At 42.3% G+C, this 13,963-nt stretch overlaps 1 protein-coding gene across 7 annotated transcripts in view; it reads right to left on the bottom strand.

The window, feature by feature from the left end:
• Window positions 1-7,819: 7,819 nt before the first annotated feature.
• LRRC28 (leucine rich repeat containing 28) overlaps window positions 7,820-13,963 on the bottom strand; it is a 51,562-nt gene continuing 45,418 nt past the window's right edge. For all 7 annotated transcript variants that reach the window (XM_042039054.1, XM_042039055.1, XM_042039057.1 and 4 more), the window contains one exon: window positions 7,820-12,273. In XM_042039054.1, coding sequence (XP_041894988.1) covers window positions 12,201-12,273 — 73 coding nt within the window. In that variant the 3' untranslated portion in view covers window positions 7,820-12,200. The remainder of the gene's footprint in view (window positions 12,274-13,963) is intronic.

The following is a 13,963-nucleotide window of genomic DNA, read 5'->3' as shown; positions in this document are numbered from 1 at the left end:
CCTAAGCACAAACACCCTCACCCCAGGCCAGATTCTGATCTTCTTTTATATAGCAAAACCCACAATCTACTAATATCAGCTACAGGCTCTTGCTGCAACATCTACTGACCAGCAATCCCAAGGGGGACAAGTCCTCCCCTCCTGCCTCCAGCAGTGCTTAGCACTGATTCTCCACTGCTTCCAACTGAAGTTACAAGAAAAAAACCACATCCCAGCACTGTGCCTGGAGTAGAGGGACTGGCACCCCCCTTTCCAGGCTGAACAGTGGCTCTGGTACATGTTCAGGCTTGTTGCAGCCTGTCCCTCAAGTGACCCTTGCAGTGGTGCTGTGGCACTCCAGCACTTTTCACTTCAGCTTTGGAAGAAGCTGCAATTCACAGAGCCAGCAGGGGCAAGGGGTGAAGAATTTATCAGCTCTGCAGTTCATTTTGGAGAGGGCACAAAATGCAGCTCAGCTGGATGCATTCATCTCCTCATTTGAGCAGATGTGAGGATATCCAGTGACCTTGTTGAAAACAGACTCACCTGGAGAGATTCAGACATTTGTACTGAAACCAGAGTTCTTCCAGAGAAAAGTTTGCACTTGGTGATTGCAAAATTCTCCTTGCAAGCAAAAAATCCTCCTGCAAATAACAGATCACCAGCAGGGTCTCACACACAGAGACATCTCTGTGCTCACAGGATACACAGAATTTCCATAGGAGCCAGAAAAGAGGAAGAAAAGGTGTAAGACCCGGGAGTCCTGACTCCATGCCTGGTAAAGACCGTTCCCTCCTTACAGGAGAACGTATGTCACTTTTTCAGTATGTTCACAAGACCTAGGGGACAATCAAGCAGACATGCTGCCCCAGGCATCAAAATGTCACTTGGCAAACTAATGAGGGGTTTGGAGTGTCCCCTCCAGATCTGTCCAGGAGAGACGTGGCACCCCCAGGGCTGCGGTGCACGAGCAGCCTCAGTGCTGTGCCCCGAGGTGATGGACAGCTGTGGTGTGAGCAAACCTCTCTCAGCAGGACTAACTCCAACTTAAAAATTGAGCTTCTGTTTCAAGTCAGATTTTCCCCTGATGTGCCTCATCCTGCCCAGAGACAAAAATAGAGGAAGTGAGAAAACAGACCTTTATTACCAACTGCAATCCCCACTGCCCAGCAACCAGTTCTACGCTCCCCGTCAGCCTTGCATAAAGACAAAATAATAAAACCAACAGCCCGCACTACCCACAAAATAAAACATAGACAGCATGAGTCTTTATGCAGCTCAGTCACCACGTGTCTGCAAGCAGAGCAGAGGAGAGCTGCAATCCTTGTCCTACACACTGTCTAACCTCTGCTCCAGCTCTGAACGTGCTTCAGGAGGGGACCACAAGCATGTCATTAGGTAAACTGGGTCTCCTGTCTGTCCTGCTGGATAGGATGATCCCTTTCCAGGATTCCTCATTATTTATCTATACATAGTAGACCATTTGTAATTTATTTTTTTCCCTGCTGGAAAGGAAAACAAAAGCCAGTGGATTCAGTGGTGAGGATAATGCAATGGTTCCATCAGGGTTAGGCTGCCAGGCTGTGTGCAGTTGTGGTGGGGAACATGAGGAGGGCTGCAGGCTGCTCCTGGCACTGCCAACCATAATTACCCCTGACCAGATCATGGTTACACCCTGTTCCCTGCAACACTTGGGACTTCCAGACTGAAACACATCTCAGGCAGATACAGGGGCTGTTTCTATCCCTCCTAATGTCCACAGTGAGGCTCCAGGGGTCTCAAGTCCCCACAGGACTGCTTATGCAAACCTGGTATTTAACAAATGATTTGGATGAGCCAAGGTAAATAGGCAATGGGGACACCATGGAAAACAAAGGAGCAGTTTTAGCTGAAGGAGCACGTTATGCCTTCACAGTATTTTATGAGGAACACATTAGCCCTGAGAGAAAAGTGTGAGGAGACAAATCTCAAGTCACTATATAAAAGATACATGAACAGCTCCCCAGGCCATCAGAGACACCCACCTTCTCCACATCCATGGATTTTAACGAGAAAGGGCAAAATGTCTTTAACTGTCTCCCATCCCTTCCCATCTCCTACTTCTCCCTACCCTGCAACAGCCTAGGGCAGCACTGCAGTCTCCAGCACTGCAGTTCCCTGGAGGCAGCCAGGAAGCACTTGGACGAACAGCCACACTGCTGGATCTCAGAACATCCCCGGGGACAGAGCAGCACCTCCCTGCTGGGCACTTCGTGTGACACTGGAGCCCCAGAGTCTGGGCTCCGGGGAGCACGTTCAACCTCTGGCATATAACCCTGCAATCCGATCTCCCCTGTTCCCATGTGGGCCATCCCTTCCCGCCCCCCAAGGCTCCCTACCCGGGGCACCAGCTTAACCCACCTGCTCTGAGTGGTTAGCTGGCCAAGTGTGCTCCTCTAACATGGAATTTATCTGCAGTTTCTGGGATGCTGGCACAACCTGCCTGCCTAGAATAGGCAAGGTCAGTAGGATGAGAGCCTTCTGGAGCTGCAGCAATAACAGGCCACAGTCCAGTCAAGCATTAACCCCCAGAACCGCTCCCAAACCCAGCAGCAACAGTCCAGCCAGGAATTTGAAAGGCAGTGAGATGTTCCCACAAACAGGCCAGCCCTTTGGCAGATGGGGGCAGGAGGGCTAGGGCAGCACACAAACACAAGCTCTCATAAGGCCATAAAGAGCTTCTGTTTCCCGACATACTGCAACAGCGGGAAGGCGGAGGCAGGGAAAGCAGCAGTCCCGGGCCACGTGGCAGGTCAAACCACCGCCCAGTTTGCTGGCATCCTCCAAAGTTTAAATATGCTTTGAGCCAGCAGTGAATCATCCCTGGCAGGTAAGAATGATATTAATTTATGACATGCCAAGTGCATGCAGATCTTTTGGTGTCAGTCCAATGGTTTTAGCCTTATTAACACACGGCGACGGCTCAGGTTGCAGCTGTGCACATTAAACTCTGGCAAGTGGCATTTTAAACAATGACAAACTTCAGAACAATCACTCCACACATGGAGCCAGGCCAGGCAAAACTGAAGGGTGGCAGAATAAAGGTCAAGGGGGGAACCTGTTTGTCTGGGAGAGAACAGGTGGCCTGCTTGGGTTGCTGCAGGGTCTTTAAACTGTCTGAAGGACACAGTCAGGGATCATTTTAACCCATTAAGCTGCTTAAGCCTTCCCTTACACTGGTTTGAACTTCGAGAAAGCATTAAATCTTAAACAGCTTAGTAATACATCTTTAGGAAAGCTCTCCCCTGTGCTTATGCATCCAGAGTGCACATGCTGCACTGTGGACAGGCACATCCTTCCCATAACAGCAGGACCCCTCTCGCAGCTGAGCCACATCCGAGCAGCTAAAACACAGAAAGCTCTAAAGTAAAGCCCTGCACCAGAGCAGAATGTCACACTGGGACACAGACAACAAGGGGAACATGTCCCCATCACCACTGTGCCACTCAGCAGGTCCAAGGACACTGTCAGAGAGAAAAACATCTCCTCACCAGCTCCTCCCTCACCAGCCTCGCATGGGACATGAGCGAACTGCGGCTGCCAAGACCTTGCGTTGTGCCCATGGAACTCGAACCACATCCAGCAAGGAGGGCTGTGACAGACAGTGACTTCTGAGGATAGCTTCTTACCTTGACACCCAGGCAGAGCAAAGTCAGTCCAAACCATTCCAGCCAGCTGTGCTTGCACCAGAAAATAGGATGATGGAGACATAAAAGATGTTTTCATGGCAGGAAATGTAAATATTCCAAGCCATGTTTCAAAGCTGTACTTCTCAATTTGAAAAACATCAAAATAGATTTTTTTAAAGTGTCAAAAGCCAGATGCTTCAGAATAAAGCAGCAGAATAAGACCTGACATGTAACAATGTTTTCCAATGCAGTGCTTCCAAACCAGTTGTTTTCAGATTTTTTCATTTGCCCCCTCTCCACCCAATCTTATCCTTGCAAGCAGAATTTTTATTTTCCAAACAGGTACTTCCCAAAAGAAAGAATTTTGAGCAATAAATCAGATCTTGTTAAATAAATACTAGAATTTAGCGACAGATGAGATCTCATCCAAAACAGAACAGGATGTAAATTTATAAAGAAACAGTTCCCTCAGATTTAAATACCAGGTGTGTGGATATATTTATTCCCAAACGAAATTAATGGAATTAAATTCTTTCGTAACAAGGCACTTTTATTCTGGAATAGGAGCATCCACAAATGAAATTAATCAAGAATAGCTAAAGCCACAGTAAGGTCTCAGGCTACTGACTCTTAAGTGAAAACAGTAAATTCATTCAGCCTCTTACAGTTTCTTCCTACATAACACACCAGATCCCCCTGGATAAATGTTCTGTAAGTAAACGACCAGTCCCAGCATGGCTGCAAACACCTCATGATAATACTTCAATGAGATGGACTGGAATCAATATTTTTCATCTTGGCAGCTCGGGGCCAGTGAGCAGGAGCTGGGCAGGGCTGGCAGCCAGCGTGACACCGGTGCAGCAGGGAGGGCAGCTGGCACAGCACTGACCTGGAAAGACATTTCTAGCTAGGAGGTATCAGTTCCGGCACCATCTGAGCCTCCTGGAAGGAGGTGGGAAAAAGGAGATAATTAAATAGAGGTTTTCAATTTGAACCTTCTCCCAAGTATCTTTATAGGGATCAGACAGAAGTTTGGCTACAGTTTAGACTGAGCTACTGGAGAAATGTGAGTCCCCATGTTTCATAATGGAGGCTTAAGAGACAGGATTAGATACTGCTAGATCTAAAAACCTGATACGACGTACTGATTTAATATACATTAATTAATTCAAGTTTGATATCCCTAAGTTCATCTGCAGCCAGAACAGAACACGTATTTGTGATCCAGATAATTGTGCAGAAATGTGGTTAGGTGGTTTTGTCTGATGGAGCACAAACCTGTGTCACTGTGCAGGTAACAAACTGCTTTAATATTGGTCATTACAGGACCACAGCAAGGGTCTGTTTTCCAACCAGAGAATAGAACAACATTTTCTGGTCAGGAGTGAGGACCGAGGGAGGAAACAAGGGCTGTTATTTACAACTATACAGGCAGAGAAACACAAGAGGCATTACACTGTGAAGAGTAATGAGTGTGTCAGAAGTATAAAATCAATCTTAATTCTACAAAGATGTAAGACAACTTAACTCCCTATCGGGCAGTTACTCAGTTTTTATAGAAACAAAGATATAGAACAGCAAGGTGTGAATATAATTAATCTTGGTACTTTTAGACATGGGGTTCTCTGCTGCCTGGACAACTGTTTTTCATCCTACTTTAAAAGGAGCACTTACCTGGAATTCATATAGGAGACCTTGCCATCCCTATTCTAAGCCAGGCTTTCTGAAGAAAGTTATAGCTGTTTTTCTTGGTAATTCTTCTCTTCATTATCATCTACATTGATTCAGCTTTTTGCAAAATGAAATTGGAGAGTCAACAGAGACACGGCAAAAGCAAAGGCAGCCAAATTCAAGTCCATGCTCAGACTGCTTTGGAACTTCAGTGCCAGCAAAGCAATCACAGTTATCACAAACTGACCTACAATATTCAGCCTGATTCTTCTAATTGGTTTAACAATAAAAATCAATGGTTAGAACTCTGTAGTATAAAGGAAACGTAGTAAGATTGAAATAATAGCTACACGTGCAGAATTTTAGGAGTTCAAAGCAGAAAAAAAAACCAGCACAGGGCATATTTGATACAATTAGTTAATATTCATCCCAGAAGAAACACTGGTTATCTTCTTAAATTTATTCTTTCATGAAATCTAGGCAATGTCGTCAGCATCTTCAGACCATACCTGCATTTTATGATGAATTATGAGTTCTCTTTCTCATTCCTAAACAGAATGTTAGTGTTCCCAGTGGACCCTACCTGCACCAAAATGGGATTTAACAATGCATTTTCTTGCTTTCTTAATAAAATAGCTTGATTTGCTGCTACAATAGTGCACTTACAGAACATTCATAGTGCTGATCAATAAACACAGTATTGCATTTTTTATCACAAGAAAGCTTCCTCAACACATCTTGAGAAAAAAAAAAATTAACCCTCCCAATAACTTTGTGAGGTTCACAGCAAATGACAGCAGAACACCTTGGGGTGTCCTGTGCCAGGGCCAGGATTTGAATAATCCTGACAAGTCCCTCCCAGATCAGCATATTCTGTGATTTCATGGCCAGTCCTCATCACATGACTATAGTCATATTTAGCACCAGGACAGGGCTCCATGAGCAGCAGCTTTCTCTGGCAGAAAGAGCCAGTCAATATTTACATTCCCCATGAACATACAAAAGAGCATCAGGGTACTTGAGAAATTAGCCCTTGATTGCCACTTGGAAGGCATCATCAGAAAGTCAAATCACTTCAGCACTTCCAACAACAGAACGGCTTTCATTCTTGAGACTCCCGATCTCTCACAGATGTGTCAAGGTCTTTTCCTGGGAGCAGGAGATGTCTGAAGGGCATAATGGGTGCTGAAAGAGCCTGATGTGAGGGGTTTATTATTTAAAATGTGAAAAGATAAAAAAACGCATATGGTCAGCTCTTGCTTTCTTTCTTGCTGAAGCAGCAGACAGAAATCTGATAGTCCTGAGCCAGCTACAGGGAATACTGGTAGGATTCTTCAGTGCAGGACAAAGAGAGTTCTACTGTAATATTAAATGATTGCTGAAGTTGGGGGACACAGATTCAGTGGGTTCAACTCGGCTCTCGAGTTCCCAAAATGTCACCACATCAACAGTCCTACATCTTGGCTTAAAAGTCACAAAACATCCAGTGCCTTTCCAAGTGAGCTCTCAGCTCCTCTCATTTCCTGCATACAATAGCATTATTCAGTCACTGAAGTTTCCACTTAGCCTGCATTTATGCCAAGTACTTTTAATTGCAAAGGAAAAGGATGTTAAGATCTCCCATTTCTTCTTTCTAATTCATAAGGGACACATCAGTGGTTGGTAAAAGTTATAGGTTAAGGGTTGTTCTCCCATTTATTAAAGGACTCACATCCTCCTCCTGCTGCCAGGCAAGCAGAGGTAAGCTACCTCTATTGCAAGGGTAGGAAAAGTTACTTGTAAAATACAAAAAAGGTGAATCACGGTAAACTAACTGCCAAACACGCTTCAGGCAAGTCTGGACAGCACCTAAACCTGCAAGGTTTACAACTGATCTGAGTCACCTCGACCACCACAGGTCTTAGTGCAAAACGGTTAGTGAGTATTCACTCAGAACACTTACAGAAATCCAGACAGAATCCAGCTCAAAGAACTCATCACAACATGTAGAGCAGCAGCTTTGACTGAAGCAAAATGCTGCATAGCAAGGACTGGAACAACTGGAAAAACAGATGCTTAATTTCTACTTATTTTTGGCAGCCTTGTTCCTATGATATCTGTTAGATGAGGAAAAAAAGCTGCTGAATGGTGCTTAGTAAGAAAGCTATGAACCACAGCCTCATCTATGGATTATCAGGGTGGCAATACAGCTCTACTGAAACTTATTTTCCTTTTGATCAATCCGTAGAAGGGTCTCAAGCAACGTTCCCATATGGATTTTGTTCCTATTATGCAAGATCTGATGAACTACATTGTCTGAGACAAAGGGATTAAGTGAATTGAAGTGGTGTTTTGGGCTTGGGAGTGTTTTAAGTGTTTTCACCCCACCTCTTCAGCCTTGGGACAAGAGACTTATTAGCTAGTTATCATGCAAATGAACTGAAATGTAAATTAAGTGCTACATTCTAACATAGCTTAATAGTCCCAGGAGCAAGAATTTAGTTAATTTTAATGAACGGTAATTCTATCCAAAAATATAGTTTATTAACAAGCACATACAATAAATCGCACCACTAACTTTAAATAAACGATCTAGCAAGCTCACCTTCACACTAAGTGACATTTGGTTAATACAGAGCAAGAAAGCAATGCACATGTGCTTTCCACAGACACAGAATGGACTCAGTTGCAAACCAAATTCAAGTTCTAATCCAAAAAAGGGCACATAAAAGCAAAAGCAATGAAGACTTAACATGAACATTGCTATTTCTTTCCACCAGACCTTCGTTCTCTTACAAAATAGGTCTGTAATACAAAAAAGTAATAAAAACTCTGGATTCAATTTATTCAGCCTCTTCCATCACAAGTTAACTGTAACATTTTGCAACAAGATGAGCAGTATTAAGAGGGAGGTGAAGAGGCAAAGATGGTTACATTTTGGAATTATGGAAGCGCAGCTGCAGACAGAGCAGCAGCTGTGGATTCTGGTGTCGTCTCAGTTTTTGCAAGAAATACAAAGATGGTAACACACATTCTTCCCTCTCATCAATTAAAACTTGACCCAACGCCCACTGACATCAGAGCAGAAGTTCTTCTCTTATCAGTGGTACTCTGGTGGGGGCAAAGGAGCCTTTGAAAACCAGTTGTCCTCTCTAGTGACAGGTTTGTCACTCTCCAGTCTTCAGCTGGGCTGTGATGTCAGTAGAACCTGACACACTGCTACCACACGGGTGTTAGAACAGTCCTGTGCTCCCTTCATGCCAGAAGAAGGGATTCAGCAGAATTCAATCTGCAGGAATTGAAGCCAACTTGGCAATAAACAGCACCGCTCTGCTCAGAGCAACATCTCAACCTCACATCACAACCAAGTAAATAGAAGGTTTGTAACGAACCTTGGTAAGAGCCCAGGAGAAGCATCAAAACAGAAGAATACACATTTCTTTATATTTGACATTGCTTTCTGCATAGGAAAGTGCATTTCTAATCCTCTGAGGGATGATCAGGAAGGTTCCCAAGAACAGTGCTCCAAGTGTAACAGCATCCATGGCAAAACCACTCAAACAGGATTTTTAAACAAAGCCAGAGACTCCTCCATTTCCTTCATGGCAGAACAAAAAGCGACCGCTATATAGGGTTCGAATTTTATTAGCATGGTGCCTGTTATCACAACTTAGACAAAAATTATGCCTGTGATCCCTAATTATTACAGGAGTTAATCTTGGGAAAACTTTATAGCCGTATCAATGGGCTCAAGACTTACTTTATCTCATTCCCCTCCTGCACCTTGCTCTTTATAATAACTAGAAGAAAAACCCCAAAGCTTTTCCTGCTCCCACTGTTAAGATCTGCGACAAAAAATTTTTTTAAATGGCCATTTTTTTCAACTGCTGGAAACTGATTTTTTGTAGTACACAGAAAAAATTACCTCAGTGGGAACTAACCTGACAAACCAGAGCAAGCAATCAAAAATTACCCAGAAATAAACCCACTAAAGAGAAGTCCAAGCGTTGTGGCACCTTGAAAAACCAGTGATGCACAGTTCAATCAGCAACAAGCTCCCTCTCCCCTCTGCAATTTGCATAGCTGGCTCTCATGCTTGCTCGTTATGAAATACTCTTACAGCAGAACAACTTCAGAAAAATTTGGACAAGTGAGAATGGAGTTATTTTAATCTAGAAGAATATCACCCAGAGATATAGATGAATACAAACACTGTTCATATAAAAAACCCCAAAACATCAAATATGAGTTTAAGCTGCATTCTCAGTGTATATATTGGCTTTCCCCTTCTTTGTTTTATAAAAATAGGGTATGACATTTCAGCTTCAATTGCATGTTTAAGTCATTTATTTATTGAACATTCCATTCTTGAAATATCATCTATTAAAGTGTTAGATAAGATTCATCCTGCTTATAGAACAGGCTAAATTTCTTCTGAACTGCACTTGGAGATAATAATAAAGAGACTGATACAGACTCAATAAGAAATAATTAGATTATGGGAAGAAGAAAGAAAATAATAAATAAATAATTATAATAATAAAATCAAGCGTCACTCTTCCTATCTGACTCCTAATAAAACAAATGCTAATGTCTTTTAGGTGATCACAACAAGGTTTAACTCCAAAATAGTATTTACAGACTGAATTCAGATATAAACTGTGATTTCAAGTCTACAACTTGCTATAAAAAGAGGACAAAAACTTCCAAGAAAACATCTCCTTCAAAGACAGAGGAAGCCACAGTAAAAATAATACTGAAAATTCCTTATCAGAGTATCGTATAAAAATTAGTATTTGTAACACTACCATAGCTTTTAGCATCTATTTTTTAAAAAAGTGGATTCTGTCCTACACTTGCACATTTCTGATACAGATATAACTGTACATGGGCAATTTACATCTCAGCTCTGAGGTACAGAAGGAAAAGGAAAAAGCTGAAGGTGGATTTTGCTGCCTCAGCAGTGAACCCTGTGGGGTTGCTGGGCCTGCTGGGATTCCAGCATGGAAACAAACCTGGGAGACGACACAGACAGAAATCCAGCAGCACCAAGGCTGCTTGGACATGGCTTTCCCCTACTCCAACGCAGATTTAATAAATAGGATTTATTTTAGAAAGTTTCACAATTCTTAAACAGTAGATGATACTTGCATTCCTAAAGGATTAAGTTCTACATTTCTTAATGCTAATTCAACTCTCCAAAACCAACCCAATAAAACCAGGAAAGATTTTTACAAGTAACATGCACAACCTAAAAATTCCACCCTCAAAACTGCCTTTTTGGTACTCTTTTAAGCTCTTAAGATACTCTATTTATTGAAGAGATGCCAGGAAGCCTGCAGAGGGAACAAATGCTTCTTTGGCAACAGGAAAACATTTTAATGCCTCCTGCCTTCAAAGTACGCACACCTCACCACAACATATGCTAATATACTACCAAGTAAGTCTCTTTATCTTGCCATTTTTATAACAAACTGTTTCATTCATATCTATTTCAGCTTGTAACTACCTACTGCACAGAGCAGCACACTGTGCTAAATCAACAAGTGGTTTATACCTAAGAAATAGAAAGTAAAAAAACAACAAAAAAATTGTATTAAAAAATATATTAAAAAAAAAGTCAAGAGGGGCTAATCACCTATAAACTGTTTCAGTATAAAATCAAACTGTTAAGTCACGTAGGCATTTTGGGCCTTTTTTCCATCCTTTGTTCTTTATTTAAAATGAACAAGATGTAACAAAAAGAGATTCCCACGAATATGATAGTGAGTGGAAATTTGCACCAAACCTGCCATTAATGTATGAAAACAAATGCCCCAGCCCTTCTGTGCAGATATCCATGTGTGCAAATATACCTGTGCATGGAGATACACACCTGCTCCTGGATTTCCAGCCTTCTCCAAGGCACACAATCCACTGACACACTTGGACAAATCAGCCAAATGCTGTATCTAGAAAAAGATCAAGACCAGCTCTTTGCAGATCTATAGTCTGCAACCATAAAAATATAATAACTATAAAGATTTTCTATCATATTACTAGTTGGGTTTTTTCCAAGGGAAGTTGAAACTTAGAGTTGTCTTCTTCCTGAAGAACTCAAAGGAACAAAAGGAGACCTATTTCTGAAAATAAAAATCTCAAGCAATAAAAATAAAGAAAACACACCCTCAAACATGCTGGAGCAAGACCCCTTAGTGTAGGCATCACTACCAGCCTTCACTGAAACAGGATCTTCAGTCTCCAGACATATCGTAGTTACTCCAATTAAATCACTGTGGTATTTAATGATACTAGAAAGAAAAACCTGCTTTTAGTATGTGGATTTAAATACCACAGAGAACTGTCAAAGACTTGGTATACAACTGGGATAACTCTGCTGGGGTAAACATTGAGATGAGAGGGAAAAAATAAGGCTGAATTCTATGGAAAAGTCACTGGGATCCATCAAAGGTTTCTGCAGGCTTACAGCAATATGCTTGATTCCAGCTGTAGAGGGGAAGAGGATGGGGATGAATAAGTGAAAACTTGTTTGTCATAACTGAACTTCTTTCTCCTGTTAGAGGAATGCAACTGCCTCAGATGATGCAACGGGTCAACCTGAAATCAGGCACATTTGAAAAATACTGGAAATCCTGAAGTCAGAGCTCGTGAATGTGTTTGGTTTGTGTGCTGCCTCGGAGGAGAGAGAAGTTAATACTTTTAAAAGCTCGGTATTTACACTTCTGAGAAGTTCCTGCAGTTCATCCAGATTTGATAGGGCAGGGTTTAAGTGCCTAAAGAGTGTTCCTTACTGGGCACTTCTGCTGCTTTGGCACACGCACACACGGTATTCCAGTACCAATGGGACACAGCATCGAATGCAGCTTTACACTGGCAGCACTCCTGAGGAGGTGGAAATGTTTATCAACTCAGTAGGTCAAAAGTCTGCAGACACTGGGTGGAGCAGCAGTATGCCACAAAACTAACAGTTGTCCTCCTAGGAGAAAAAAAAAACGGGGGGGGGGGGGAAACAGTTGTCAGTAAAGATTAAAGCTCTTGGCTCCATCCCACACAATGTGCTGGTCTGTAAAATACAGGATTAGCCCATCTCCACAGTCCAGAAAAAGCACAGGTTCATTTGCTCTCTGTGAGGGCCTGACACCAAAGCAGGAAAATACTGCGGGTGTTCTCTCAAAACCTTCCTGGTTTCTATGCACTGGGTTTAGAGCAGCAGCGTGTGGTTTTTCTCTCTGAGCAGGGTGTGGCTGAGTGTCACAGCCAGCAGGTTTAGCAGCTGACAGGAAAATAGCTGGGCAGCCTCAGCCCTGCTCATGTGTTTCTTAAATTACTGCTTGTAGGCATGAAATGACTGAAGGCCAGTGTCCTCCCTGGTCAGCAGAATGAACAAGCAGATCTTCAGAAAGGATGAGTGACAGGCAGTGATGTCACACCGTGCCACGCGGTACAGCAGGGATGGCACTGTGCAAGTGGGATCCAAGCCTCACAGTGACCCTGCTCCTGGCCCCAGCCTGGCAAGGGCCGACATATCTGCCTTAAAAGTGTTCAGATCTATTCTTCACTAACCCAGAAATCACACTTTACCCAGTGCTCATGGCATTTGTGCTTTTTCAGATACAGAAATCCAGTCCAACACTTAACTCCCCTTTCCTCTAAGAGGATACAGAATGCGATACGGAAATCCAGGCAGGAGTTACTGGCATGGATGTGGCATGTGCTAATCAGTGCTGTTCAAACGCCCAGGACTCCTACCCTGTGTGTTTTCATGGTCACTTTAAGCTCTTTAGAACAGAAACCCTGTACGTCACATCTTTCTAAAGCAGCTATCATACCTCCACAATTCCACATAATCTTACCATGTCAAGTGCACGAGCTATAGAGATAAGGATGACAGGCTGCCCTGTTTAGATCTCATTTACTGTGGATTTGCATCAAATGTCAGCTACTTAAGACTGGATTCATTAAAGGCATTTTGCACAACATAGTACATTCTTGCCTAAGGGAAGGAATGATAACTATTTTTGAAACAAGTGAACACCACGCAGAAATAAGTATTTTTAATTATTATATTTTAGAATGTTAATATAGTGTTCTTCCAAAACAGTTCTAAAGTATGTTTTTGTGGAGTCTTAACTTCAATAATTCCTAAAGGTGTCTACTGATATCATCTATCATCCTGTAACTGTAACTTCTACAAAGAGCAGTGCTTAACAATTAATTGTAAAGTAGTCCAAACTGTCACACTGTTGAATTATTTTGGGTAATATATTGATTTAGTGACCAGCAAGTAGTTTTCCATCTTTTTTTAGAAAATGATACTGTTGAATGTTTGAAAGAAGTTCTTTATAGCATGATTATAACATTTTATGCCACTAAGAATATTATGACTGTAATATGGAAGCAAATTATTTCACTCAACATGAAATCCACTGAATTTCAACATATGACTGAAGTGTAACAGAGTGGCAAATTGAAGTGTGCAATCTCTGCAATCAGATCTTTCTAAGAAAGATGGCTTTTCCGAAATAGCATTCATGCAGCCCTCTGGCTGTTGCCCAGATTTGGCATACCTAAGTTTTTCATTTCATAAAGCTGAATTGCTTACAAATCAGATGCTTCTTACGTCACAAACTCACAGCAAAACAGGCTGTGATACAGCTGTGTAAAAC

The sequence above is a fragment of the Corvus kubaryi genome, unplaced genomic scaffold (assembly GCF_017639235.1).
Source record: "Corvus kubaryi isolate FWS band 111438036 unplaced genomic scaffold, C.kubaryi_AGA036_p1.0 37394, whole genome shotgun sequence".
NCBI classification, from domain to species: domain Eukaryota; kingdom Metazoa; phylum Chordata; class Aves; order Passeriformes; family Corvidae; genus Corvus; species Corvus kubaryi.
The sequence above is the reverse complement of the archived record's forward strand: the minus strand, read 5'-3'. Positions and strand labels throughout refer to the sequence as shown.